We start from the raw sequence: 23618 nt of genomic DNA, 5'->3' as shown, positions 1-23618 counted from the left end.
CATTATTCCTGAATTTTATGAGACGTTGCAAAGACGAAATACAAATAATAATTAATCTGGCTATTGTAAAGTACCAATCTGAAATTAAAATAGTGTTGCAGTAAAGTATAAAACTTTCTACGGTGAGCAATGAAACGTAGTGCACGTTTCGTAAGCGCAATATTCTTCACGAATTACACTAAATTCTTAGGTAAGTACCTACTTGAATCCTTAGCTATAATGATTAATCTTATGAAATAAATTGCTGTAAGTTTTAAAGTTAGCCGCCAACAGTTTCAACAAACAAATTCTGGGAAAAAGTACCGTAAAGTATTGCTTCGTCGTTTTCCTATATTTACAGTTTTTTTATTCATTTAGGTTATAAAAAAATGTATAAAATTATAGTAGGTATAATCTTAGTATAATAATAATTTATCAATCACATCATTCACGATTAATCCTCTTTAATGCAGCGTTAAGTTTGTAAAGAGGAACGTTTTGTAGAATCTCAATGTTGGCACAACTGCTTTCTGCGTTGCGAAGTTGGTTGCATTTGTTTTTTATTCGCATTCTATTTTTGCGTGTGACGGTTCTGTCCGGCAAATAAGATTTTATTTTGTTAAACTTTTCATGATTATCGTTATATTGTCGGCATTTTGATATTTCCTGGCAATTAAATACGCGAGTATCATGCAGAACGGGGAAGAAACGCCGGCGGCTACAGAAACAGGTAATTATGTTCATTTGTTGTCATGTTATTACGACTGGAAAATAATGCGTTTTACTATTTTTATATTTTGGAAAATTCACTGTTGCCATGATATTTTGGGTATATAGTAATGAAATTTCACGAAACGTGGAATCGAGCATGTTTTTCTATGTACCCTCATTATTAGAGTTGGATATTTGTTCGAATACGATCATAGATGAGATATTTATGCGTGCTAACAATAAATTGCGGTAGTAATTTCACTTGCATTTATTTCGTTTCGTGCATTGATTTAGTGCGATTTGGGTGGTTTCCTCGCTTGTAATTACTGTAGGTAGCTTAATTGGAGTGTGAAACATGACTCAGATTCTGTTCTGCCCACCTAATGTAGAAATGCAATAGGTAGAATATTCGACTCCTTGGCGCGCTCTTTTCGATGACCTTATCACGTCCGAATCTATACATTCACAGGTGACTGCATAAGGATAATTATTTTATATGAGCACATTGTTTTCTGTCTACCCTTCCTTACATTTTTATTAAGAGCATGATCTAATGTAATTAGTCATATATTCTTAATGGTTGCCTCTTATTGTTGATATCTATATATAAGGCAAATTTGAAGTTATTAAATTTTAAAGAAAAATTTACTGAATATTTATCATTTTCTCATCGATTTGCTAGAAAAAATATAATTGTCTCTTATAAAATAGTAAACTACATAACATCTGTGATATAGAATATCTATACAATAATACAACTGAATTTAATAATTAGGAATATAATATATTATCATGCCAATGTGTGGCATCATATGGTGACAAGATATATTTGCTCAGTATCAAGGTGAGAGTCACTAGTCTTTTATATTTAAAGAATTATCAATATTAGGAATTAATAACATTGAAAATATTACAAATAGTCAGAATAGTAATATTTATAAATCTTTCAAGAATAGAAAAAATTGTACAAAAATGTATATTTGAATGCTATAAAACTAAATAGCAAACAGGTATGTATTATTTCTTTTATTTGATTTATAATACTGAATAATATAGATATGATATGTATCTGACCCAGCAACTTCTCGATACATGGGAATGAATTTAAAATTTCATTTTCATTTATTATGGTAGGTTTGATCTATTATCAAAAATTATTTGTAAAGTTTGTATATTTCATACCGCTTGGTACTTATGGTTATCTGGCAGTAAAATGTTTGCTAGTAGATAATTGCCTGGCATAATTTAAAATTACTTTTATTATTATTTGCATAAATAAATGAAAAGTAACAAATGCATGTTAATCAATAATGTACTATGTACATTGTACATACATCTATACATATAATAAATCTGTAGAAGGGTCAATTCTGTACATTGAAAATATTGAAGAAATAAATAGCAGGGGGTGTTACTGGATCAATACCAAACCCAAATATGTGATTAAAAAAATTTTTGTCTGTCTGTCTGTCTGTATGTGAAGACATCACGTGAAAACTACCGGTTCGATTTCGATGAAACTTGGTATAATTATACCTTATTATCCTGGGCGTAAAATAGGATACTTTTTATCCTGGAAAAATACGTAGAAAAAAATTAGTCTTAATTTTTCAGTTTTATCCATAGACGTTGTTCTGTAGAACCGCGAACACACGTTGCGTATTATTATAGGCCTAGCCGTATTTGGGTCCAATAGATATTTATAAGATGTCATCGTCAGAGTTACTCAAAATGGAGAAATAAACCATCCACGCGAAGACCGACATCCGCGCGGACGGAGTCGCGGGCGGAAGCTAGTACAGTCAGAAGCATAAATATATTACCATTTGCAGATTAGCAAAAATATCTGTCATAAGAACGGGTTCAATAATATCTGTCTGCCCGTATACAGCAAAAATATCTGACATTAGTAGGCAGCATAATAAAGTAGCATCAAAATTATGTGACGAAAATGTTACAGCAAATAATTGTGATAACCTCTCGAAGCATAAATATGTGACGTCACCTAGGAGGCAATAATATCTGACACAATTTTATATTTCTGTATTCTAAAATATAATTGATTCCTCACAAAAAGCATAAATATGTGACACTAGCTTTCCGCCCGCGGCTTCGCCTGCGTTTTGACAGAAATACCGCATAGTTCCCGTTCCCGTGGGAATTTTGCGATAAAACCTATCCTATGTGTTAACCCAAGTCACCCTTTATAATATGTCTGCTAAATTTTATTGTAATCGGTTCAGTAGTATTTGCGTGAAAGAGTAACAAACACACACATACACATCCTCACAAACTTTCGCATTTATAATACTAGATTAGTAGGATAGGAAGTAGGATTATAGTAGGACTAGTAGGATAAGATAGGATAGGATTTTAAAAAGGCCAAACGTTATTTATTGAATTAGTGTTTTGTATTTTGCTGGGGTAAGAATATGAACAAAAGACACATTATATTTTGTAAATATTTTTTTTTAATGAAATTACGATAATATGATAACTTGCCATAATTTTCGATACTCAATAAAATAATAACAATATTATAGGCTAAATATAGGTAAATGAAAATGAATAACGGAGCAATCGTGTCAAACGCCGTTAACGTCAAATATAACAAAACAATTTCTAAATAATACACAAAGGTTACACTGAACCTTCAAATAAAATAGATCTACCCAAGTGGGTATTCATATAAGTATATGAATACTTTAATTTTGTCATGATATGATGTCCTTCTAATATTATAAATGCGAAAGTTCGTGAGTACCTATCATGTAAGGATGTTTGTTACTCTTTCACACATATAAAAGACAAAACAATGGAATTTGGCACACAAATAGAAGGTAACTTGGATTAACGCTTATGAGAGCTTTTATCCTGGAAATCCCACAGGAACGGAAACTATGCGGGTTTTTCTTTGAAAACGCGGGCGAAGCCGCGGGTGTTAAGCTAGTAGGATATAATATCTAGACATACAATATGTAGTATACAACGACGGCACATATTAATTAATATGGTAATAATGTTTTAAAACATTAAACAACGTAGTTAAAATAAAATTTATTTATTTTGTATTAATTCAATATTATCTAAATTGAAAATAAAATTGTGTCAGATATTATTGCTTCCTAGTTGATGTCACATATTTATGCTTTTTGTGTGGAATCAACGCAAAATACAGAAATATAAAATTGTGTCAGATATTATTGCCACCTAGTCGGGGTCACATATTTATGCTTTGTGTGAGGAATCGATGCAAAATACAGAAATATGAAATTGTGTCCGATATTATTGCTTCCTAGTTGATGTCACATATTTATGCCGTGAGAGGTTGTCACAATTATTTGCTGTAACATTTTCGTCACATAATTTTGATGCCACTTTATTATGCTGCCTACTAATGTCAGATATTTTTGCTGTATACGGGCAGACAGATGTTATTGATTTAGTTCTAGTGACAGATATTTTTGCACATCGCCCCCTAGGCATATATTATTGCTCGTGACTGTACATAATATAAGCCTTAAAATGTTATGAGTGAGTAGATTGTAACATATTTAGAAGTCGAACAAAAAAGGGTAGGTAAGTACATAATATTCAGAACAAACTTGCAAACTTTTCTTGTGAGTAACATTTATTTTCTTTATTTTTTGACTGTATCTACACACTTGTATAAATTATATGCGAATATTTTTTTTCTTTTATTGGCTTATGGTATAGTTAATTGGTGTATGCCCAGATGCAGAATAGACTTCTGGTAGATGGATTTCTACAGCTATTTTTAATTGTAGTTAAAACCATACCCAAAAACAACATTGGGTGTTTTTATTCTGAGCATATTACATTTATCAAAGAAATCTTAACTTTTACCTCCTTAATGCAGTTTTTATCAATTTGAAATATCTCCATAGTGATAATGCTAATCTATATCTATACTAATATTATAAAGAGGAAAGGTTTGTAATTATGTATGTATGGTTTTCACGCATAAACTACTGGACCGATTTTGATGAAATTTGGCACAGACAATCTTTAGACCCTGAGAATGAACATAGGCTACCTTTTATTGCGAAATATGTGCGATGGGCGAAGCCGGGGCGGACCGCTAGTGACTAATAAATTAAATGGCATTAAATATTCAATATTTTAACATAATATACTTTCATTTTTAATAAGTTATGGAATTATCTAGAATGAATTAAAACAATAGAAACAATACTTCTAAATATTTTAAGTGTGCACAGGTGGTGTGCTCATTTAAATGTTACTATGTCATTAACATAAGTATAAATTATAAATTAATGATAGATTTGTATTGTCAATTTAATTTATGTAAAATTAATGATAGATTTGTATTGTCAATTTAATTTATGTATAATTTATAAAAAATAATTTTGCATTTAATCATATAAAAAACCATAGGCCAATGCCACAATACTGATGTTGAACTTTGAAGATAACTTTAAGATCAATAAAACATTTTTTTTATCAGTTTTTTTTTATATCACAATAATATTTCAGGTAAATAAATAATCTTGCTGTGAATCAATCAATCTTTTCTCTGAATAAGAAATATTTTAACGAGCCCTCACATTAAAAAGAAACTTGGTTATATCGAGAACATACATAACCGTGTTAAATAACAGCATTCCTATACACAATGCACGCAATTATGGATTCTTTACATAGAGTGATTATGTCTATATTACTTTAATGTGTAAAGTTACGCTTCGCCTGACTTACTTTCAGAAGGTCGAATATTTCATACTGAAAATAATTGCTGAGCGTGTTAGCCGATTCAATTAGTTATTTGAGTTCTTTGTCTTAATAAAAATAACTAGCTATCTGTTACCCGTGACGTTATCTGTCTCTATTTTTCTATTTTTTATGTTTTCTCGTAACAACATGATTTTTATTTAGTACTTAAAAGAAAAACGAGAAATGTAACAATTTTTTTTCGAAAAAAATTTTTTTTTTCCTACAACCTACAACAAATTTCTATTTCTACCCCCTATTACTTTACATTACTAGGAACCTCAAATTTTCACATAAAATTTAACATTTGTTCTACCTCCACATTATTACACCAAGTACCAAGCCTAACCGTATTTATATTTGTTCGTTTTTGTTATATATTACGTTAAAACTTAAATCCCCAGCGAAAACGCCGCAGCCCGAAGAGGTGACCAAGCAGTCCTTCCGCATCAAAGTATGGCGTCACTTGGAGACCAACGGGCTGGCTATGTTCCCCCGGCCTGTATACAACCGTATACCCAACTTCAAGGGGGCTCAAGAAGCGGCTGTTAAGTTGGCAGAACTGGATGTCTTCAAGAACGCTAATACCGTGAAAGTGAACCCTGATAAGCCGCAAGAGCCTGTGAGGTAAGATTAGTTTTAATTTTTAAATGTTTTTTGTTTGGGAGTCGCGTTACATCTCTAGTAATTGGCTTCTATATTACTTCCTACGATTATTATCTATCTTATTTATCTAACTTCCTATTTTGGATAATATAGACGTGAAATTTTAAAGGTATCTCTTTGCCACCAGAGTACCTAGAGAATGAAACCACGGTCTCCAGCTATTTAAAGTATAATGTTATTAACAAAGTGGAAGTGACTTTTTGTGTCCAACTCAATAATAACTGCTGTAAAAACATGATTTCGTTTACAACAGTATTACGCGTGTTTTAGTTCTATTTTGTTTTTGTCGCAGTTTTGCCAATCTATAACATAATAGCGTATAAATTATTTTTTCACGGTACGTAGGTAATATAGGTAATTATTAATTACCGACAAAACACGAATACAATGTACCTACACACCTAGATTCTTAATTCTTATATTCAAAGCTGATCCACGTTCTCTTGGTTTTATTGTTTAAAAAATTTACCATTTTATAATTTAAATAAAAACCTAAATAATTTAAGTTGTTTACCAAATTATAATTTAAACAATTTACAATTTATTTATTAATTTGAAAGGGTAATTAGATCAACGTGACCATACCCAACTCGAAACATACTGACAATAGTCTTTCCTATGAGGTCAATATTTTTGCCTGTCCTTGATTATAAACAGTTTAAACTTTAAATGAACCTGCGTTCATGCATCATTTAAAGTTATTCAAATTAAAAATACTTACTCATAATATAACACAAGTAGCATTGAAACACATGATTAGATAAGTATCTATACAAAAAGAACGGCAAAATGTATTTATTTTCTTGATGTTGAAATATTTTGGGATCGCATTCGTTTTCCATTAGCCTTAGCCCTTAAGTACAAACCAAATTGTTGCCATTATTTGAATACCCTAATTATTAACGAACAATGTATGAAAATAAATGAAAAAAAATTGCTAAAATGAAATCGATATGGTACCACAAAAAGTCAGAACATGACAACTGATGAAAATAATATTACGGTATCTACCAATCTTATCTACGCGAGGATAAAAATCATAGTCACTGCTCAATATTAGCTGTGATAGTAGGCTGTTTGTTTTAATGAACACGTGGTGTACGCTATTGTAGTAAAGCATTCATAAATAATGGACATAATAAAAAAATCCATCAAGTCTTCTTAAAGATAAGTCTAAGAAATATATCTTATACAATGAATGGTTCAAAACTTTCTCCAATTTCTCTGACTACAATCGAGATGTAATAACGAAATATAATATTGCAGTGTTATTGAAGCAATTAAACACTTGTTTTCATAAAATATAGTCTAAATATTTTGATTTTACTGTAAATAATTGTTTCTTGTGTTGGTCTTATTATCCCACATGAGCCTACCAAAAGAGATCATGGAAAAGGAACAGCCCTAGGTAGAAATAACATAGTGCAGGAGCCAGTGCAGCAGTATTTTCATGTATGTTCTAATACATACAAACCTGTGCATTTTACAAACTTTTACGTGTGTTTTATGTGAAATGCTCAGAAAACATGTCGCCTACAGCGTTTCCCGATTCGATAGCCACGACTACACCGGCTAAGCGTCTGTTTCATGTTCCAATTTCACGTCTATTTTCTAATCGCATCGCGGTCAAGCGTTTTCGTAACCCGTCGACGGATGGATGCGGAAAATGCACCACCATTCCGGATGATTGATCTTGACTTGACTCTTGTATAATATAGTCTCATAGATAGTGCATTAAAAAGTGTAGGGTATTAGTTATATGATATAGTTGAATTTAACAATGTAGGCAGTAGGTAGGCGTTTGCGTAGAGAAGTTGGATAATATTTGTGGTTAAAGCGGGTGCTGAAAAACAATACACAACATTTTTGGTTTAATATATTAGATATGATATTTGAAACTAGATTAAATATAGAAACCGTATAAATCATGATATATGCGTGGAATTCCAGCAGATCTTTTCGATAGCTTTCTTTCAATAGGTAGGATTCTGTATATTTTTTGCTCTGAATCTGGAAAATTAGGCATAAATAATGTGCAGAGTATATCAGCATTTACAATTATTATACTTTTTGAATTCGCTCATGTACTTTCTAAATCTATACTACTCGTATGTAAATTTTGTTGACGCTACGCAAATATAACAAACATCATGAAATGTTTTTTCACTGGCCATTTCAAACTATATGATCTTGAAATCTAGCTCGAGCGTTGACCCCAAAGAAAGATATTTTTAAATACCAATCGTCTTTGTTTTAAAAATTCGGAAACAAAGTTTACCTAACTATCTCAAATTTGAAAATCAAACGTTTTGCAGATTCTCACAAATTCCACAGATTTTTTTTCATAGGAAATTTTTACTGTATTACAGAGGTATTAATATATTTTATGTTATCTGAAAGTTGGACCTAACCTCGACCAAACATTTAAATGTCAGTGACCGTACTTTTTAATTGTTTTAATTGTAAACAATTCGATTGACGAATATTTCGATTTTCGTCGTCTATTCATTCAGATTTCAGACAAAGCAGCCGGTTGATATTTGGGGCATTCCTTCTCTAAATAACTTTATATCGCTAACAATGTTTTTCCCATGTTAAATGTTATACCTACGTAGTTTGTATTCGATTAATTAATTGTCTTTTATACGTTGGATATAGCACACAGCTGTTGGTGTGGGTAGGTAACAGTTTAACTCGTGGTCAATAAAAATAAACTTTAATAATTTTCTTATAATCGCTATATTTTGAAAGCCAGTAGAAAATTTAAAAATAGATACCTTAGCGTTTTCTTTCAGATTATTACCAAATTTTGTATGGATATCATTATTTTGTTATTTCAAGTAAAAAACCATTAAATCGATTTTGATAAATTCTGTATAACACATCGTACAGATAGTTAATGACATAGTATAACACCATGAGCTAGTTAGTCGACTGATCTGATAAGAAATTTACATTTCTTATGCTTCTAAATGCTCGAAATATTAAGAGTGATAACGAATTTAACAACACAGTAACATTTCAGTTACTCGGCTGCATATTACTTAGTTAATTACATATCAAATTTGTCGACATTTTCTTATCTGTAGCGTACAATTTTATACACAGTAATTATATTTATATAGTGATTATGAGTGATTAGATCAAACTACCTTTCTATTGCGTGACATAATTTGGTCCATTTTAGATTTAATTACTATGTATAGCTTCTTAGTGTATGCCTACTACCATCAAATAAATAATTTTTGCATTACAGTTGTTTTGATAATTATTTAAATCAATCAATGAATGCGATATAATTTGAGATAGCATATCACTTTTATTCATTAGTCCATAATTTCTCACAATTCAATAATATTGTTATCCATAAGTACTAATATTATAAATGCGAAAGTAACTCTGTCTGTCTGTCTGTTACTCAATCACGCCTAAACTACTGAACCAATTTGCATGAAATTTGGTATGGAGATATTTTGATACCCGAGAAAGGACATAGGCTACTTTTTACCCCGGGACATAGGATAGGTTTTATCCCGGAAAACCCACGGGAACTATGCGGGTTTTTCTTTGACTGCGCGGGCGAAGCCGGGGGCGGAAAGCTAGTTTATTATATATCTTACATTAATTTCATAAAAAAAAATATATCGAGCTTGCATGTAGGTAGTGTCGAGTGAAGCTGTTTGGAAACTATAGGATGTAATCTGATACAGGATTTGTAAAAACTATTTTTTTAAATATAATATTCCTGATGTACCATGAAATCTCTATAAATAAGTTTTTACATTGCACTTTTGTCCCATCTAACCCCTCGTTTTCACCAAAGTATAATACATGTATTTTACAAATTTGATGCAATGTTTTCGTTTCTCATAGCCCTGTGTAAAATATGTTGTATACAAAATTTGATGCATGTAGGATAACTTATATGAAACTTGTTGGTTGAAAACTTCTAGTTGCCTACATGTTTATGATCTCTTGTTTTTGTTGTAGCAATACTTGTAGAATTCGAGACAAATTCAGTCGTACCTACTTGTATAATTTCTATTAATAAAAAAACTTTTGTGAGATGTATGTTTGTTGAAAACTTTATCCAACAAACATGGATAAAGTTTAAAACTTGTTTGTTACTAGTATTATACAGAAATTGCAATAAAATAAACAATACTTATCTAAACCACGACTGTATTTTATAGGTGAGAACGCTATCAATGGATCAGACAAGTTCTAACATGTCACAGACTTCAGTGTAAACGCAAATGTGTTTTAAACTTGTATAAATACTTGTTTAGGCCAGTAGAAATCGACACTAAAAAACCCTAAATTCGCAAAGCACGATGTAGATTTGAATTTTTGGTATGTTGTTTGGATCAGTTAGGGTGATGTAAATCCCAATTTGCAACTTCGAAAAAGTTGTGCTCGCTGCACACCACGTGATAAACTGCGAAAATTTTGGACTTTTTTCACTTTTTGCTCTAAAAGTCATAAACTATGCGTTTCCGACAAGTATGATTCAGTACATAAATTAAGGTTATAAAATTTGCAACAATTTAAGCCTAACCGCAGCTCTCTAAACCTTATAACGACTAAACTGTGGCCATTCGAAGATGGTTCATTTTTCCGGAAATATTGAAATTTTTAGTTTTGCTCCCGTTTGAAGCAAAATATTGGCAAAAACCGCTCGTTCTATGAGAAGTTCGTATAATAAAGTTGTAGTGCATTTAATTTTCTTTCATAAGAGCATAGAACAAAGTCTGTGAGACAAATAGTTCACTCACAATATCTGAAAAACAAAAAGAAGGTAGAAATAGATTTTTAAAGAATTGAAACTGAGGGCATATAAAATCGTAAAAAGGATAATACTTTTTCATTTGCAGGATAGGTAATTAACAAAATTACAAAGATAATTAAATTTGCAACAATTTAAGCCTAACCGCAGCTCTCTAAACCTTATAACAACAAAGCTGTGGCCTTTCAAAGATAGTCAGTTTTTCCCGAAATTTTCAAATTTTTAGTTTTGCTCCCGTTTGAACCAAAATATTGGCAAAACCGCTCGTTCTATGAGAAGGTCATAAAATAAAGTTGTAGAAAATTTAATTTTGTTAATTACCTATCCTGCAAATGAAAAAGAAATATCCTTTTTATGATTTTATATGCCCTCAGTTTCAATTCTTTAAAAATCTATTTCTACCTTCTTTTTGTTTTTCAGATATTGTGAGTGAACTATTTGTCTCACAGACTTTGTTCTATGCTCTAATGAAAGAAAATTAAATACACTACAACTTTATTATACGACTTTCTCATAGAACGAGCGGTTTTTGCCAATATTTTGGTTCAAACGGGAGCAAAACTAAAAATTTGAAATTTTCGGGAAAAACTGACTATCTTTGAAAGGCCACAGCTTAGTTGTTATAAGGTTTAGAGAGCTGCGGTTTGGCTTGAATTGTTGCAAATTTAATTAGCTTTGTAATTTTGTTAATTACCTATACTGCAAATGAAAAAGTATTATCCTTTTTATGATTTTATATGCCCTCAGTTTCAATTCTTTAAAAATCTATTTCTACCTTCTTTTTGTTTTTCAGATATTGTGAGTGAACTATTTGTCTCACAGACTTTGTTCTATGCTCTAATGAAAGAAAATTAAATGCACTACAACTTTATTATACGACCTTCTCATATAACGAGCGGTTTTTGCCAATATTTTGCTTCAAACGGGAGCAAAACTAAAAATTTCAATATTTCGGGAAAAATGAACCATCTTCGAATGGCCACAGTTTAGTCGCTATAAGATTTAGAGAGCTTTAATTAGGCTTAAATTGTTGCAAATTTAATAACCTTAATTTATGTACTGAATGATACTTGTCGGAAACGCATAGTTTATGACTTTTAGAGCAAAAAGTGAAAAAAGTCCAAAATTTTCGCAGTTTATTATTTGCGTATAATCTTTTTTCCTACTTTCCCAAATTTTGTAATTTCGTTAATTACCTATCCTGCAAATGAAAAAGTATTATTCTTTTTATGATTTTATATGCTCTCAGTTTCAATTCTTTAAAATCTATTTCTACCTTCTTTTTGTTTTTCAGATATTGTGTGTGAAATATTTGTCTCACAGACTTTGTTCTATGCTCTTATGAAAGAAAATTAAATGCACTACAACTTTATTATACGAACTTCTCATAGAACGAGCGGTTTTTGCCAATATTTTGCTTCAAACGGGAGCAAAACTAAAAATTTCAATATTTCCGGAAAAATGAACCATCTTCGAATGGCCACAGTTTAGTCGTTATAAGGTTTAGAGAGCTGCGGTTAGGCTTAAATTGTTGCAAATTTAATAACCTTAATTTATGTACTGAATCATACTTGTCGGAAACGCATAGTTTATGACTTTTAGAGCAAAAAGTGAAAAAAGTCCAAAATTTTCGCAGTTTATCACGTGGTGCGCAGCGAGCACAACTTTTTCGAAGTTGCAAATTGGGATTTACATCACCCTAACTGATCCAAACAACATACCAAAAATTCAAATCTACATCGTGCTTTGCGAATTTAATGTTAATTTCCACTGGCCTATGTTGGCTACAAAGTGTGAACGAAAGAATGTTTGAGACAGTCTAAATACATGTATAAAACAAATGATTATGTTTTGAAAAGTATTCTACAAGTTTTGTATCAAACTAGTATTTAACTTGTTTCTTGATGAAAACGAGGGGTAACGATAACCCGATAAATTCTCGTGGCATTCGAGATTGATTAATTGCATAATATAAACATGTGATAAGGCTGATAATATGATGTTTGTGTCTTTATGGGCTGCTTGTATGTACAATTTATGTAAATTGTAAAGAAAATTATACTTACTGTATATAAAATTAACAAGCTGTCCCAGCACATGTTTTTCTTCGTTACTCTTATCACTTAGGGATATGAATGATCATTATTGATTTCCGATTCTCAGACCTACCCGATATGCACTGAAAATTTCATCAGGATCCGTCATGCCCTGTCTCGACACGAGAATTTTATATACTTATTTGATTAATTTGTCAAGAGCACATAGTGTTTACTAATCTGTGACCTAGGTACTATAGTTTCTTGCTGGATTTTCTCAGTAGAAACTGCTTTGCGCACCGGTCGCGGTGATAACGTAATTGTTTTATGATGAGTCAAAAGTGAAGGTCTTTTGAAGAGGTCTAGTTGAATGGACAAATATTTGAGTTTGAGTTGGTTTTGAATTAATTTAGTACCTCCTTGGAACTTGCAGAGTCAGGAGCTAGGACTCGTATGAATTGAAATAAAGAAAAATGATTAAGATTCTCAACGTGTGCGTTCAAAATTGTTTATCAATGTTCTCATAGTCCTCGTTGTTATAATTTTGCATAAATAATTCCACATCAGATTCTTCATCTTCATCTTATATTGTCTAGTATGTTTATAAGAAATATTTGGTCTTATTTCATTGATTGGACGTAATAATGACAACGATTACATCCAGCAATACGAAAACTTTTAGTAAAAATCCGAATACCGTTTGCCTACTAGATACACAGTTCAGTCAACTATTTATAAATAACCGAATTGTGATGCCATCTATGACGTCATCGTCTCCAAATAGTTATTATAAACTCTGTTTGATTTTGGCAAACTCGACGAAAAAGACTTTGTGATAATTTGTGAAGAATGACGTCATATTTCTCAATATCAGCTGCAAATGTTTGATTTTAGAGACCCGCCGCGCCGTTTCATTACTTAGTTCGTCACGTGGATGTATATTTACAATCGTAAAACATACCTAGTTAGAAACTTCTAATTTTAGGAAATTTAGATTTATTGTAACGTGGTCTTTCAACTTGCTATAAATGTACTATTTTAATCGTCACAAAATAGTAACAACTTCCAGATTCGTTTAGCTTATCAATCAATTTAAATGACTAATTATGTAAGTAAATAGTACCTACTAAGACAAGTACCAAAAAATCGGAAAACCATCCTTTCATAAAATTATATATTTTTATGCGGGTCCACTGATAACCTAATATCACCTCGCACTTGGCCGGTTTTTTAACTATTACATCCGTAGATTTATGCAATTCTCGGACGCACTGCCCACGCGCTTGCATGCCGAATGTGGAGGTTGATTGAGTAATCATAACGCAATAACAATGATATTATGCAAATGCAATTACGTGTTATCAATATGTGTAGTGATATCTGTTATAACTTATAATTATAGGTCGGTTATATATTTATCGAGACAAATTGGTAGAAAAATGTCAGGGCACAGAATATCTAATTAATAGGTAGCTAACGTTTATGGGTAAAATCTGACGACATCTCACCAAGGTAGGGTCAAAAAATTGAAAAAAAAAACCTAACGTAATTTATGGACGCCTCCATTAAGGTATTTTTTTTACAAAATCCGACCACGTATTACAAAACGAATCGTGCAATATTTGCAAATTTATACAAGTTAAGTACTGATTTTCTTCTTTTCCGCTCATTGGAAGCGTTTCCAACTATGTTTCCAATTCAAATAATCTTACATTTTAACACTTGTGGCACTTTCTCGCATTTTTATCATCCGAGTTGTATGCTAATCGGTGCGGATGTGGTCACGTGAGCGCTCTTAATAACTTGCATTCCGCAGTTTGCTTGGAAATTGTTTAATTTTCGTACTGATGTGGAAAAGACCGCGTTGATAAAGTGTAAAAAATTGTACAGTTTATGTTTTGGTATTGTTTACTCGATATCTTTAAGGTTTGCTCGATATCTATAAGTTGGTATGCTCTATTCCTGCTGAAATTGATTTTGTAATACCATATAATGATACGTTTATTTCATAGAAAATAAGTCAAGACACCAACATTTCGTTCAGTCACAGGTCCTGTCAAATACCATGATATATTTCTTTGCGGGCAGTTTTTGTTTCAAACATTGAAAAAAGGGAGACTATCGCATCATTTATCGTATATTTTTAAAGTGAAACTTTTATTAAACTTTTATTACATCGTCTCAAACTTTTTGGTCTGTGTAGCGCATGTCGCGTGTATCGCGGCTGCCGAGTAGGTATACCTACTCGGCAGCCGACCGTCACGAGACATGCGCTACACAAAGCAGTGTTCGGAACCGTTCGAACAGTTTCACTTTTACCGTGGTTTCATAAAACCACACAACATTTTTTATGTTATCAAATGAGGGTGACAATCTTGAGCAAACTTAAAATATCTAAGAAAAATAACTAACCTAACACCTAAATTCCAGAGTGCTATGTCTCGAACAACAGAAGACCCTCTACGTGCCCGTGCCGCGTCTACAGAATGGTTTCCTCAACCGCCTCGTACTGCCCGAAGGGGAGACTGGGCCAACAGCGATCAGGAAAGCGGTGTCGAGGAACGGAATGGAGACGTATGGACAACCGTTGTGTAAGTACGAATTTTATATTGTATTAGATAATATTTTTTCCTGAGATTACCGGAAACTTTAGATTCAGTAACAAAAATTAATACATTTTGCAGCGTTGTATTAACAGTTTGGATCTGTGTGTTTTTTTTTTCTATTGTTCTAAACAAATAAATTCAAAATCGCATATTAAAAGGTCAAAAATGTCTGAGTCGAGCGGCGTTGTACAATACATTCATAATTTATTGCAATTGACACCTTATTTCGTAGTACTAATGTTCGAAGTCTATTGATTGCGTCTACTTATCCATTTTCAATTTACTCATTATATTGTATTTACCCATAAAACTTATGACACTATTTCAATTAATATAATGTCTGGTTTTCAGCCATTGAAGATTCCGTTTCCTTGGACCTTGTTGTGATGGGCTCAGTCGCTGTGTCCAAAGAGGGATATCGCATTGGGAAGGGTAGAGGTAAATATATAAATAAATATATATAAGAATTTGATTATTAAATGATGAAAATTTTAGTTTATATGAAAAGGAAAAGCAACACTTATCTTTATAGTCTTTATATACTTACAATTATACTTGAAAAGCTTTTTTTATGCAAGTTATTATGCGTAATTTTTATATTGTAATATGTATTCGTTTTTCTTGAGTTGTAAACACTAAAACATTAAAACATTATCAATTTGAAGTTACTTGAAAAATTAACCAATAAAATTTTACTTGATGATCTTTACATAAAATAAATATAAACTGTATAGAAAAATAGTAATAAATAGAATTTATTTCAGGTTACGGTGACCTCGAGTTTGGTCTGATGATGCACATGAAGGCGATAAAGCCAGATACTCTTGTGGTGACCACTGTGCATGATTGTCAGGTAAATCTATTATCTATATTAATATGAGAAAGAGCCAAGTTTTGTAATTTGTATGTATGTTTGTAACAAATTGAAAAATAACTTAGCTGTTTTATGGAATAATGTGATGTTTTACCGTCGTGTTTTGTAGAATTTTGTGTTCTGAAATGTTTGAAAAGATACATTTAATTTGAAAGAATTGAATGAATTATTAATATCTAGCTGCTACCCGCGTCAAACGCGTCGTACACGGATAAAAATATTATAAATGCGAAAGTTTGTGAGGGTGTGTATGTGTGTTGTTGTTACTCTTTCACGCAAATACTACTGAACCAATTACAATGAAATTAAGCACACATATAGAGGGTAACTTGGATTGACACAAAGGATAGGTTTTATTTTATCCCGAAAATCGGATACGGGAACGGGAATTATGCGGGTTTTTCTTTGAAAGCGTGGGCGAAGCCGCGGGCGGAAAGCTAGTACAAAATAAACCTATATATTATCATTTCAGATAATATTTTATTGTTGTGCCTAATTTCATACAGATTCGATTAGCTGCTTTTGCGTGCAAGAGATACAAACAATTATACATTCTTACAAAAAATTACATTAATTATAATATTAGTAGGAATTGCAAGTTTTCGCTACATACACCACGTGTTAACTTGTTTTTAATTAAATTTATTTTAATATATAAATAATATTATATTTCGTTTCATAGGTATTCGACTCGCTCCCGGCTGAACTGTTTGGACCGCACGATGTTCCTATAGATATCATTGTTACACCAACACAGGTAAGTCATTTCAACTAAAACTAGAAACATTTATTTATTTACTCAGTTATTCTTCACAGGATACTTTTTATTATTCTTTACTACATCCCTAAAAACTTGCACTTATTACCTGTGAATTAATGTGAAATTATTTCATTTATAATTGTTATAGCAAATATTTAATTACTTGGAAATGGTTAGATATTGTTTTTTTAACTAGACAGCCATTTTATTGATCAATTTATACAAATCTAGCCATGACAATCAGCCTTATTTGTTTCTAGATAAAACATACTCTAAGCTAAAATATATATCTATACTCATATTATAAAGACGAAAGGTTTGTAATTTTGTATGTATGTATGTATGGGACATAAACTACTGGACCGATTTCAAAAATTCTTTCACCATTAGAAAGCTGCTTCTTCACTGAGCAACAGGCTAGGTTTTATCCCGGAAATCCCACGGGAACGGGAACTATGCGGGTTTTTCTTTGAAAACGCGGGCGAGGCCGCAGGCGGAAAGCTAGTTTGTTATAATATTTTTTTTTTCAGGTGATTGAAACTCAACGTATGAGCCAGCGACCAACTGGCATCTTATGGCACTTGCTGTCAAGCAGACGCATTCAGCAGATGCCTGTGTTGGGACAATTGAGGGAAATTGAGATGCTGTAAGTTATTTGTAGTTAAAATGTTTAAAACAAAGGGAAGTGCAAGTTCTTGTATTGTTGTATCAATGTTTTTAGAATATATTTTGCGTTAAATGAAATGGTCAGAGAGGACAAAGGAAATGCTTGTTTTAAGCAGATTTAAAAACTGGTTAAACATTATAAGTACTAAACAAGAAACTGATTTTTGATAAAGTTTAAAAACGTATTCACTAATTTTCACGTTCACGTTTTAATTCAAATTCAAAATTCACGTTTAATTATAATAGGTTGTTGAGGAAGTTTCATTTTACTTTTTTTTGCCATCTTGGTAAAAGTGTTTAACAAATAATTAAATTTCTAAGTTTAGTTGAATCAACATGTTACAAGTGGCTTCGCATGTTGTTGAATTTTGAAATGAGTGACATGGTTTAAACAAAATTTCCAGGAATATTATTGTTCGCTATATAATTATTTAACATATTATAAAAAATGTGTGCGTGTACTAGTGTACACACGTAAGAAGTGAAACTTCTTTATGACCTTATTTTTTCAAAAAATAATTTACTTTATTATGCAACTTTGCAGAATTACGTCGAATCACGCGTGGTAGGGATAAGAAAAAGATGGCGTGTAACGGAAAAATGTCACGCGTAACGAAAAAATGTTACTAAATTTTTTTCCAACCCTTTCATCGACAGGCAGGTCTCGGAAGGTCTTTAGTAACAAAAAGACGTGTGTCACTCGGGGACTGCCGCGGTAAAGCTATTGCATGCTATGCCTTCAAGCCACACCTCCGCGCCCGTCCCCGTGGGGAGCGTGAGGTTTTTTCGTTACGCAATTTCTGAATTCGGTCCCCGCGCTCAAGGCCCGCGATAGAAGCTATGCAATAGCTTAATAATTTTTATCCTGAGTAATAGTTTTATCTCATGAACAGGGCGGGTCGTGCGTGCACACTAAAGGAGGAGGACACAGACATGGAGGAGCGCAATGTAACCCGCCCGCCGCGCAGGCAGCGGCGCCGCACTCGCTCGCACAAGAGCCACAGCGAGGGGGAGGTGAGCACTTATTATATTATTACTAGTGGTCCGCCCGCGGCTTCGCCCGCGTTTTCAAAGAAAAACCCGCATAGTTCCCGTTCCCGTGGGATTTCCGGGATAAAACCTATCCTATGTGTTAATCCAAGTTACCCTCTATATGTGTGCTAAATTTCATTGTAATCGGGTCAGTAGTTTTTACGTGAAAGAGTAACAAACATCCATACATCCATACTTACAAACTTTCGCCTTTATAATAGTAATAATATGATATAAAAATAAGTCGAATTTTCCTTCCTGACGCTATAACTCCAGAACGCACAAACCGATTTCCACGGTTGCATTCGTTGGAAAGGTCTCGGGCTCCGTGAGGTTTATAGCAAAGAAATGGTGTCTCTGGTGGCGAAACTGAGTTCGCCCGGTTTGCTAGTTATACATGTGTAACTAGTTTACCGCTCGCTTTAAAACTTGACAAATTGCATAATAACACTAGGGATGTAACGATACATGATTTTGCCGATACGATACCGATATTTGTAGTAAATAATCGGCGATACCGATACCGTGAGTAGATAAATTGATAGTGAATTATGCACTTATTATGCATAAAAGTTACATTTAACAGAGACTCGATTGTAACCAAATGAAAAAACAAAGAGAACATTTATTTTAGCCGGCAACGCACTGACAATGTCCCCGGCATTGCTTGTATGCGTATGGGCGACGCAGTACACTTAAGATCAGGTGACGCGTCTACTCTGTTGCCTCCTCTTTATAAAAAAAAATATATAATATTATCATTTTACACAGTCAGTTAAATTATTACATAATGTCAGTAATCAAAGTTTACTGTTGATAGATTTTTGTTCAGAAAACAAATAGTCCGGGATACATCGCCCATTTTTGCAAGTGATTACTATCAAGCTAATTTTTCGTGAGTAGCTTTATTTTGATGAGATGCCCAATAATTTCATGTACGAAACTCTCGATTGTGGTAGCTTACAGAGGTAACAAGGATAAAAATTTTTGATTTGACGGTTCTCAAATATTTATTACGCAATTTGTAGGACAATATGTCTGTTGAATTATATAAGTATTAAATAAGTGAAAATAAAAAAATCTGCTGGTTAGTAATCATTTATGATGACTTCGTTATCGATACACATTGGAAAGGGGGACTCTTTGATCAAACCATAGATTTTGTAGGACAAATATTTTTTCGAATAATTTAGATAATTATCTTGAGATTGAACAAAAAAAAACATTCAGTTAGTAATTAATATTTGAGAACCATCAAATCAAAATATTTTATCCTTGTTTCCTCTGGTAGCTACCACAATCGAGAGTTTTTTACATGAAATTATTGGGCATCTCATCAAAATAAAGCTACTCACGAAAAATTAGCTTGATAGTAATCACTTGCAAAAATGGGCGATGTATCCCGGACTAAAAGTGTCCGTGCGCGTCCGCCTCGTTCATTCGGCGCGTTTTTTTAATTGTTTGATTTCGATATCGGCTATTTTATAACGGTACGGTAACGGTATTGTTACATCTGTTAATAAAAAGAGAATCACTATATTTATTTAAAAAAAAACCATAATATGTTGTATAATTTGAAAGATCTAACACAGTATACAGACGGCGGAAAGAATAAAAAAAGAAAAATACATTTAATAAGTTGTCTCTTTTTCGGTCAATAAGGGCCGACGCAGATATGGCGAAGATATTTTCATGGTCAAAGTATTATCGACATGGTCCTCATGGAAATAACATTCAAAAAAGCGTAGCGCGCTACTTTTCTCGTGTGTCTCTTCGATGCTCCCCAAGGCCCGAAATATATTGATGTTATCTGATTTTTAATTTTATTGCAATGAGAACAATGTCGATACTAGTTTGACAATGAAAAATACGCGCACTTCGCCATATCTGTGCCGGCCGTAAGAGAAATCGATACTTTTCCCTATGGTAAAAATTGTTACAAGTATTTTTTGCTCTGTTTAGCTTTCCGAAATTTCCAAACACAATCACAAAATCGCTTTCGATAAACAAGTAAGTAAACACACCGTCACATTAATTATTATCTAAAGATGTATTGTATAATACAGTTATTATATTAATACGTTTAATTTTACAGTAAAAAAAAATAATATACAGTAAAAGCTCTTTATTCTCGGGTAAAAGGTTCCGTAAATGTGCCGCGAATAGAGAAACCGTGAATATGGAATGGTAATTTGTATGGGGCTATAGGGGATACGTTACTAAGCGACGCGAATATATGAATTAGGTCGCATTTTTTCAATCCGCGAATAGTGAAAACGCGAATGAAGGAAGCGCGATTAGGGAGCTTCTACTGTATAACCCCTTGCTTTGCGTCGTTTTGTCACATTTTTATCTATGCTAATAACTATTATTATCTCACAGGGCAACACAACAGAGGGCGAAGACGGCAAGCCCAAGTCCCGTCGTCCGGGTCGCCGACGCAACAGCCACAAATCCGCAAGTAAAGATGGCAAGGAAAATGACGCTAAGGAACAGAAGCCGCGACGCCCGAGACGGCCCCGACCCGTCATTGATTTCTCGGTCAAAGTTAGTATAATTGATGGTTAAACCAACTTACCTGTAAGTGAAGTTCAATCGAAATTATAACTGGCTTCGTTCGAGAAATTAGCAAATGCTACAGTACTTGCTAATCTCGAAGGACGAAGCCAGGTATAAATTGGTATTTATTTAGAAATACTTACAACACATTAGCTGTGTTGAGCTGTTTCACCCGCGGATGAAACCGCGAGCAAAATCAAATATTCCTAATCATAAAGACAAGTGTTATTCTGGTACATGAAATACATCACTGCCAATAATTAATCATTAAAATGAATTATTCCACCTTCACTTTAATAATAGTTTATAATATTTTCTATTGGTTTACTTTATATCAAGACACTTGCTAAAATACCTATTGGTATATGTTAAAATGTTGCGTCCTGTATTCATAAATTACCTGTTAGAAATCGCCACAGGTCTTAATATCTATTACGAATGCTATTACGTCGATATTTTAATTCTACAAAATAATATTGCATTGTCTACATTTAAGTTACTTTAAAAAGAAGACAATGAAATATATTGTGTCTCTTTGTTGCAGATTTCAAACATTAGCCCCACAACTCGTGTACGTGACCTGAAGCAGGCGCTCACCGAGCGCGGTGTTAAACCGCAAATGATGACTTGGAAGGTATATATTTAATGCATTTAATTATTCGCAAACGATGCCGTCACCGCACTATGGCCTAAAAACTTATAATAAGTAATTGTGTGAAAATACAAATTTGATGAAACAACTTTAGTAAGAAAATTATAATTTCATTTTTCAGGGCTTCCGCGGTTTCTGCTATCTGCATTTCTACAAATCGGGACCACAAAAGGTATGAATGTTTAACTAAACTGTGATAGTAGATGTGTAATCAGCAATCGGCAATTTTTGATACAAACGTTAGTGACTGTTTATTTTCCTCTTGTCCTTCCCGATCATAAAAGAGGCGGATTCCGCCAATTTACATTTGAATACTTTTAATATGTGAGGAAACGAATAATAATAATTAATGACGAAATATTCATATTTTGATAATTTCCAGGGCGAAGGCGACAACATCCAAGCGCCGAACATGGACAGCGTCATTAGCGCACTGTCCCAGATGTGTGTCGGCGGTACGGGTGAACAGACAAACGAAAAACCTCGTCTTTTGACTGTCGAACCGGCACCGCCTCGCACACCGCACGCAAACACCACTGAGCCACCGGCCGCGGCCGCTGAGGTCATCACAAATGTTGCCTTGCTGGTTAGTAGATTGGTTGATTGATTGATTTATTGTTTGTACGATTGATTGATTGTTCGATTGGTTGAATGGTTGTTCTGTGATTTTTCGTTCGAATGATGTTTCGATTGATTGATTGTTCGATTGATTGATCTTTGATTAATTGTTCGATCGATTGATTGAAAAAAAATTGGTAGACGGTTGTCGCTTGTGTGTGATGAAGACTCTCTCTCTTCGATATCCTTAAATGATTGTAGTGTGAAAGAGCGTTTTATTTAAAAGCGACAATAGCTAAATTTTAACTGAATTTATTTCAATAAATTTCTTTTGCATTCTTACTTTTTAATTTCCTTTATTGAAGTGAAATTAAAACTTAGTGAAATTTTAAGGTCGCGTCATAGAGTAGGGCGACGATTTTGGTATCTTTGAATCTTGCCACAGTAGTTTCACATCTGACCCGTACGCTCTTTTTTATATATTTTTGTTTATAAATGATTTAATTTTCAGGGGCACTAATACAAGAGGCAAGGCAAACAAACAAACAAAGCTCGTCCCGAACACCAAGCAGCACGCAACACGAACGTTGGCTTTCAGCACGCGCATACAAGGAATCGTCGCGCATTCCGATACTAATATGTTTAGAGTTAAGGTTGATTTTCCTTTGGCGACCGGCCGTTTAGATTGCGTCACTTTTGTTGTTTGTTTAACCCGATTGTGTTTTTGATTTGTGATTTTTCTCGTAAAAAGGCGATTTTTAAGCTTATGTAGTTCTATGAAACATCACATCATTGCATTTCTGCAATTAAATTATATATTAAAAAATATTTTTAAACATTCAATAAAACCTCCATATAGCTTGCTCTTAATGCATCTACAGACGCTCCGATTTGGTTGGTGCCAACCATATCGGAACCGACAAGGCAACCATTCCAACATTGCTACAGATTGTCCGACGGTTGGCCTTCCAGCTGTCAGTT

The 23618-nt window shown here is 33.1% G+C and overlaps 1 protein-coding gene across 1 annotated transcript; it reads left to right on the top strand.

Moving 5' to 3' along the window:
* Positions 1-526: 526 nt before the first annotated feature.
* On the top strand, positions 527-23504 carry lost (methenyltetrahydrofolate synthase domain-containing protein lost). The gene is made up of 13 exons (XM_090115645.1): positions 527-709; positions 5847-6069; positions 15361-15521; positions 15888-15974; positions 16301-16389; positions 17093-17167; positions 17701-17816; positions 18730-18850; positions 21251-21415; positions 21972-22061; positions 22201-22251; positions 22462-22665; positions 23149-23504. Exons 1-13 carry the CDS (start codon positions 670-672, stop codon positions 23155-23157), a joined length of 1431 nt encoding a protein of 476 aa, XP_089971771.1. The 5' UTR covers positions 527-669; the 3' UTR covers positions 23158-23504.
* Positions 23505-23618: the final 114 nt, after the last annotated feature.

The sequence above is a fragment of the Colias eurytheme genome, chromosome 23 (assembly GCF_061535395.1).
Source record: "Colias eurytheme isolate Ceu_HAF_F1 chromosome 23, ilColEury1 Martin Lab GWU primary, whole genome shotgun sequence".
Lineage (NCBI taxonomy): Eukaryota > Metazoa > Arthropoda > Insecta > Lepidoptera > Pieridae > Colias > Colias eurytheme.
Note: the sequence above shows the minus strand (reverse complement) of the source record. Positions and strands in the feature narration are given on the sequence as shown.

Bases quoted from the DNA above. Each gene is read 5' to 3' on its own strand.
- lost (XM_090115645.1), top strand. From the start codon at position 670: ATGCAGAACGGGGAAGAAACGCCGGCGGCTACAGAAACAG. The intron at 6,070-15,360 runs GTAAGATTAGTT...CCTAAATTCCAG, and splicing joins AAGCCGCAAGAGCCTGTGAG to AGTGCTATGTCTCGAACAAC. The intron at 21,416-21,971 runs GTTAGTATAATT...TCTTTGTTGCAG, and splicing joins TCATTGATTTCTCGGTCAAA to ATTTCAAACATTAGCCCCAC.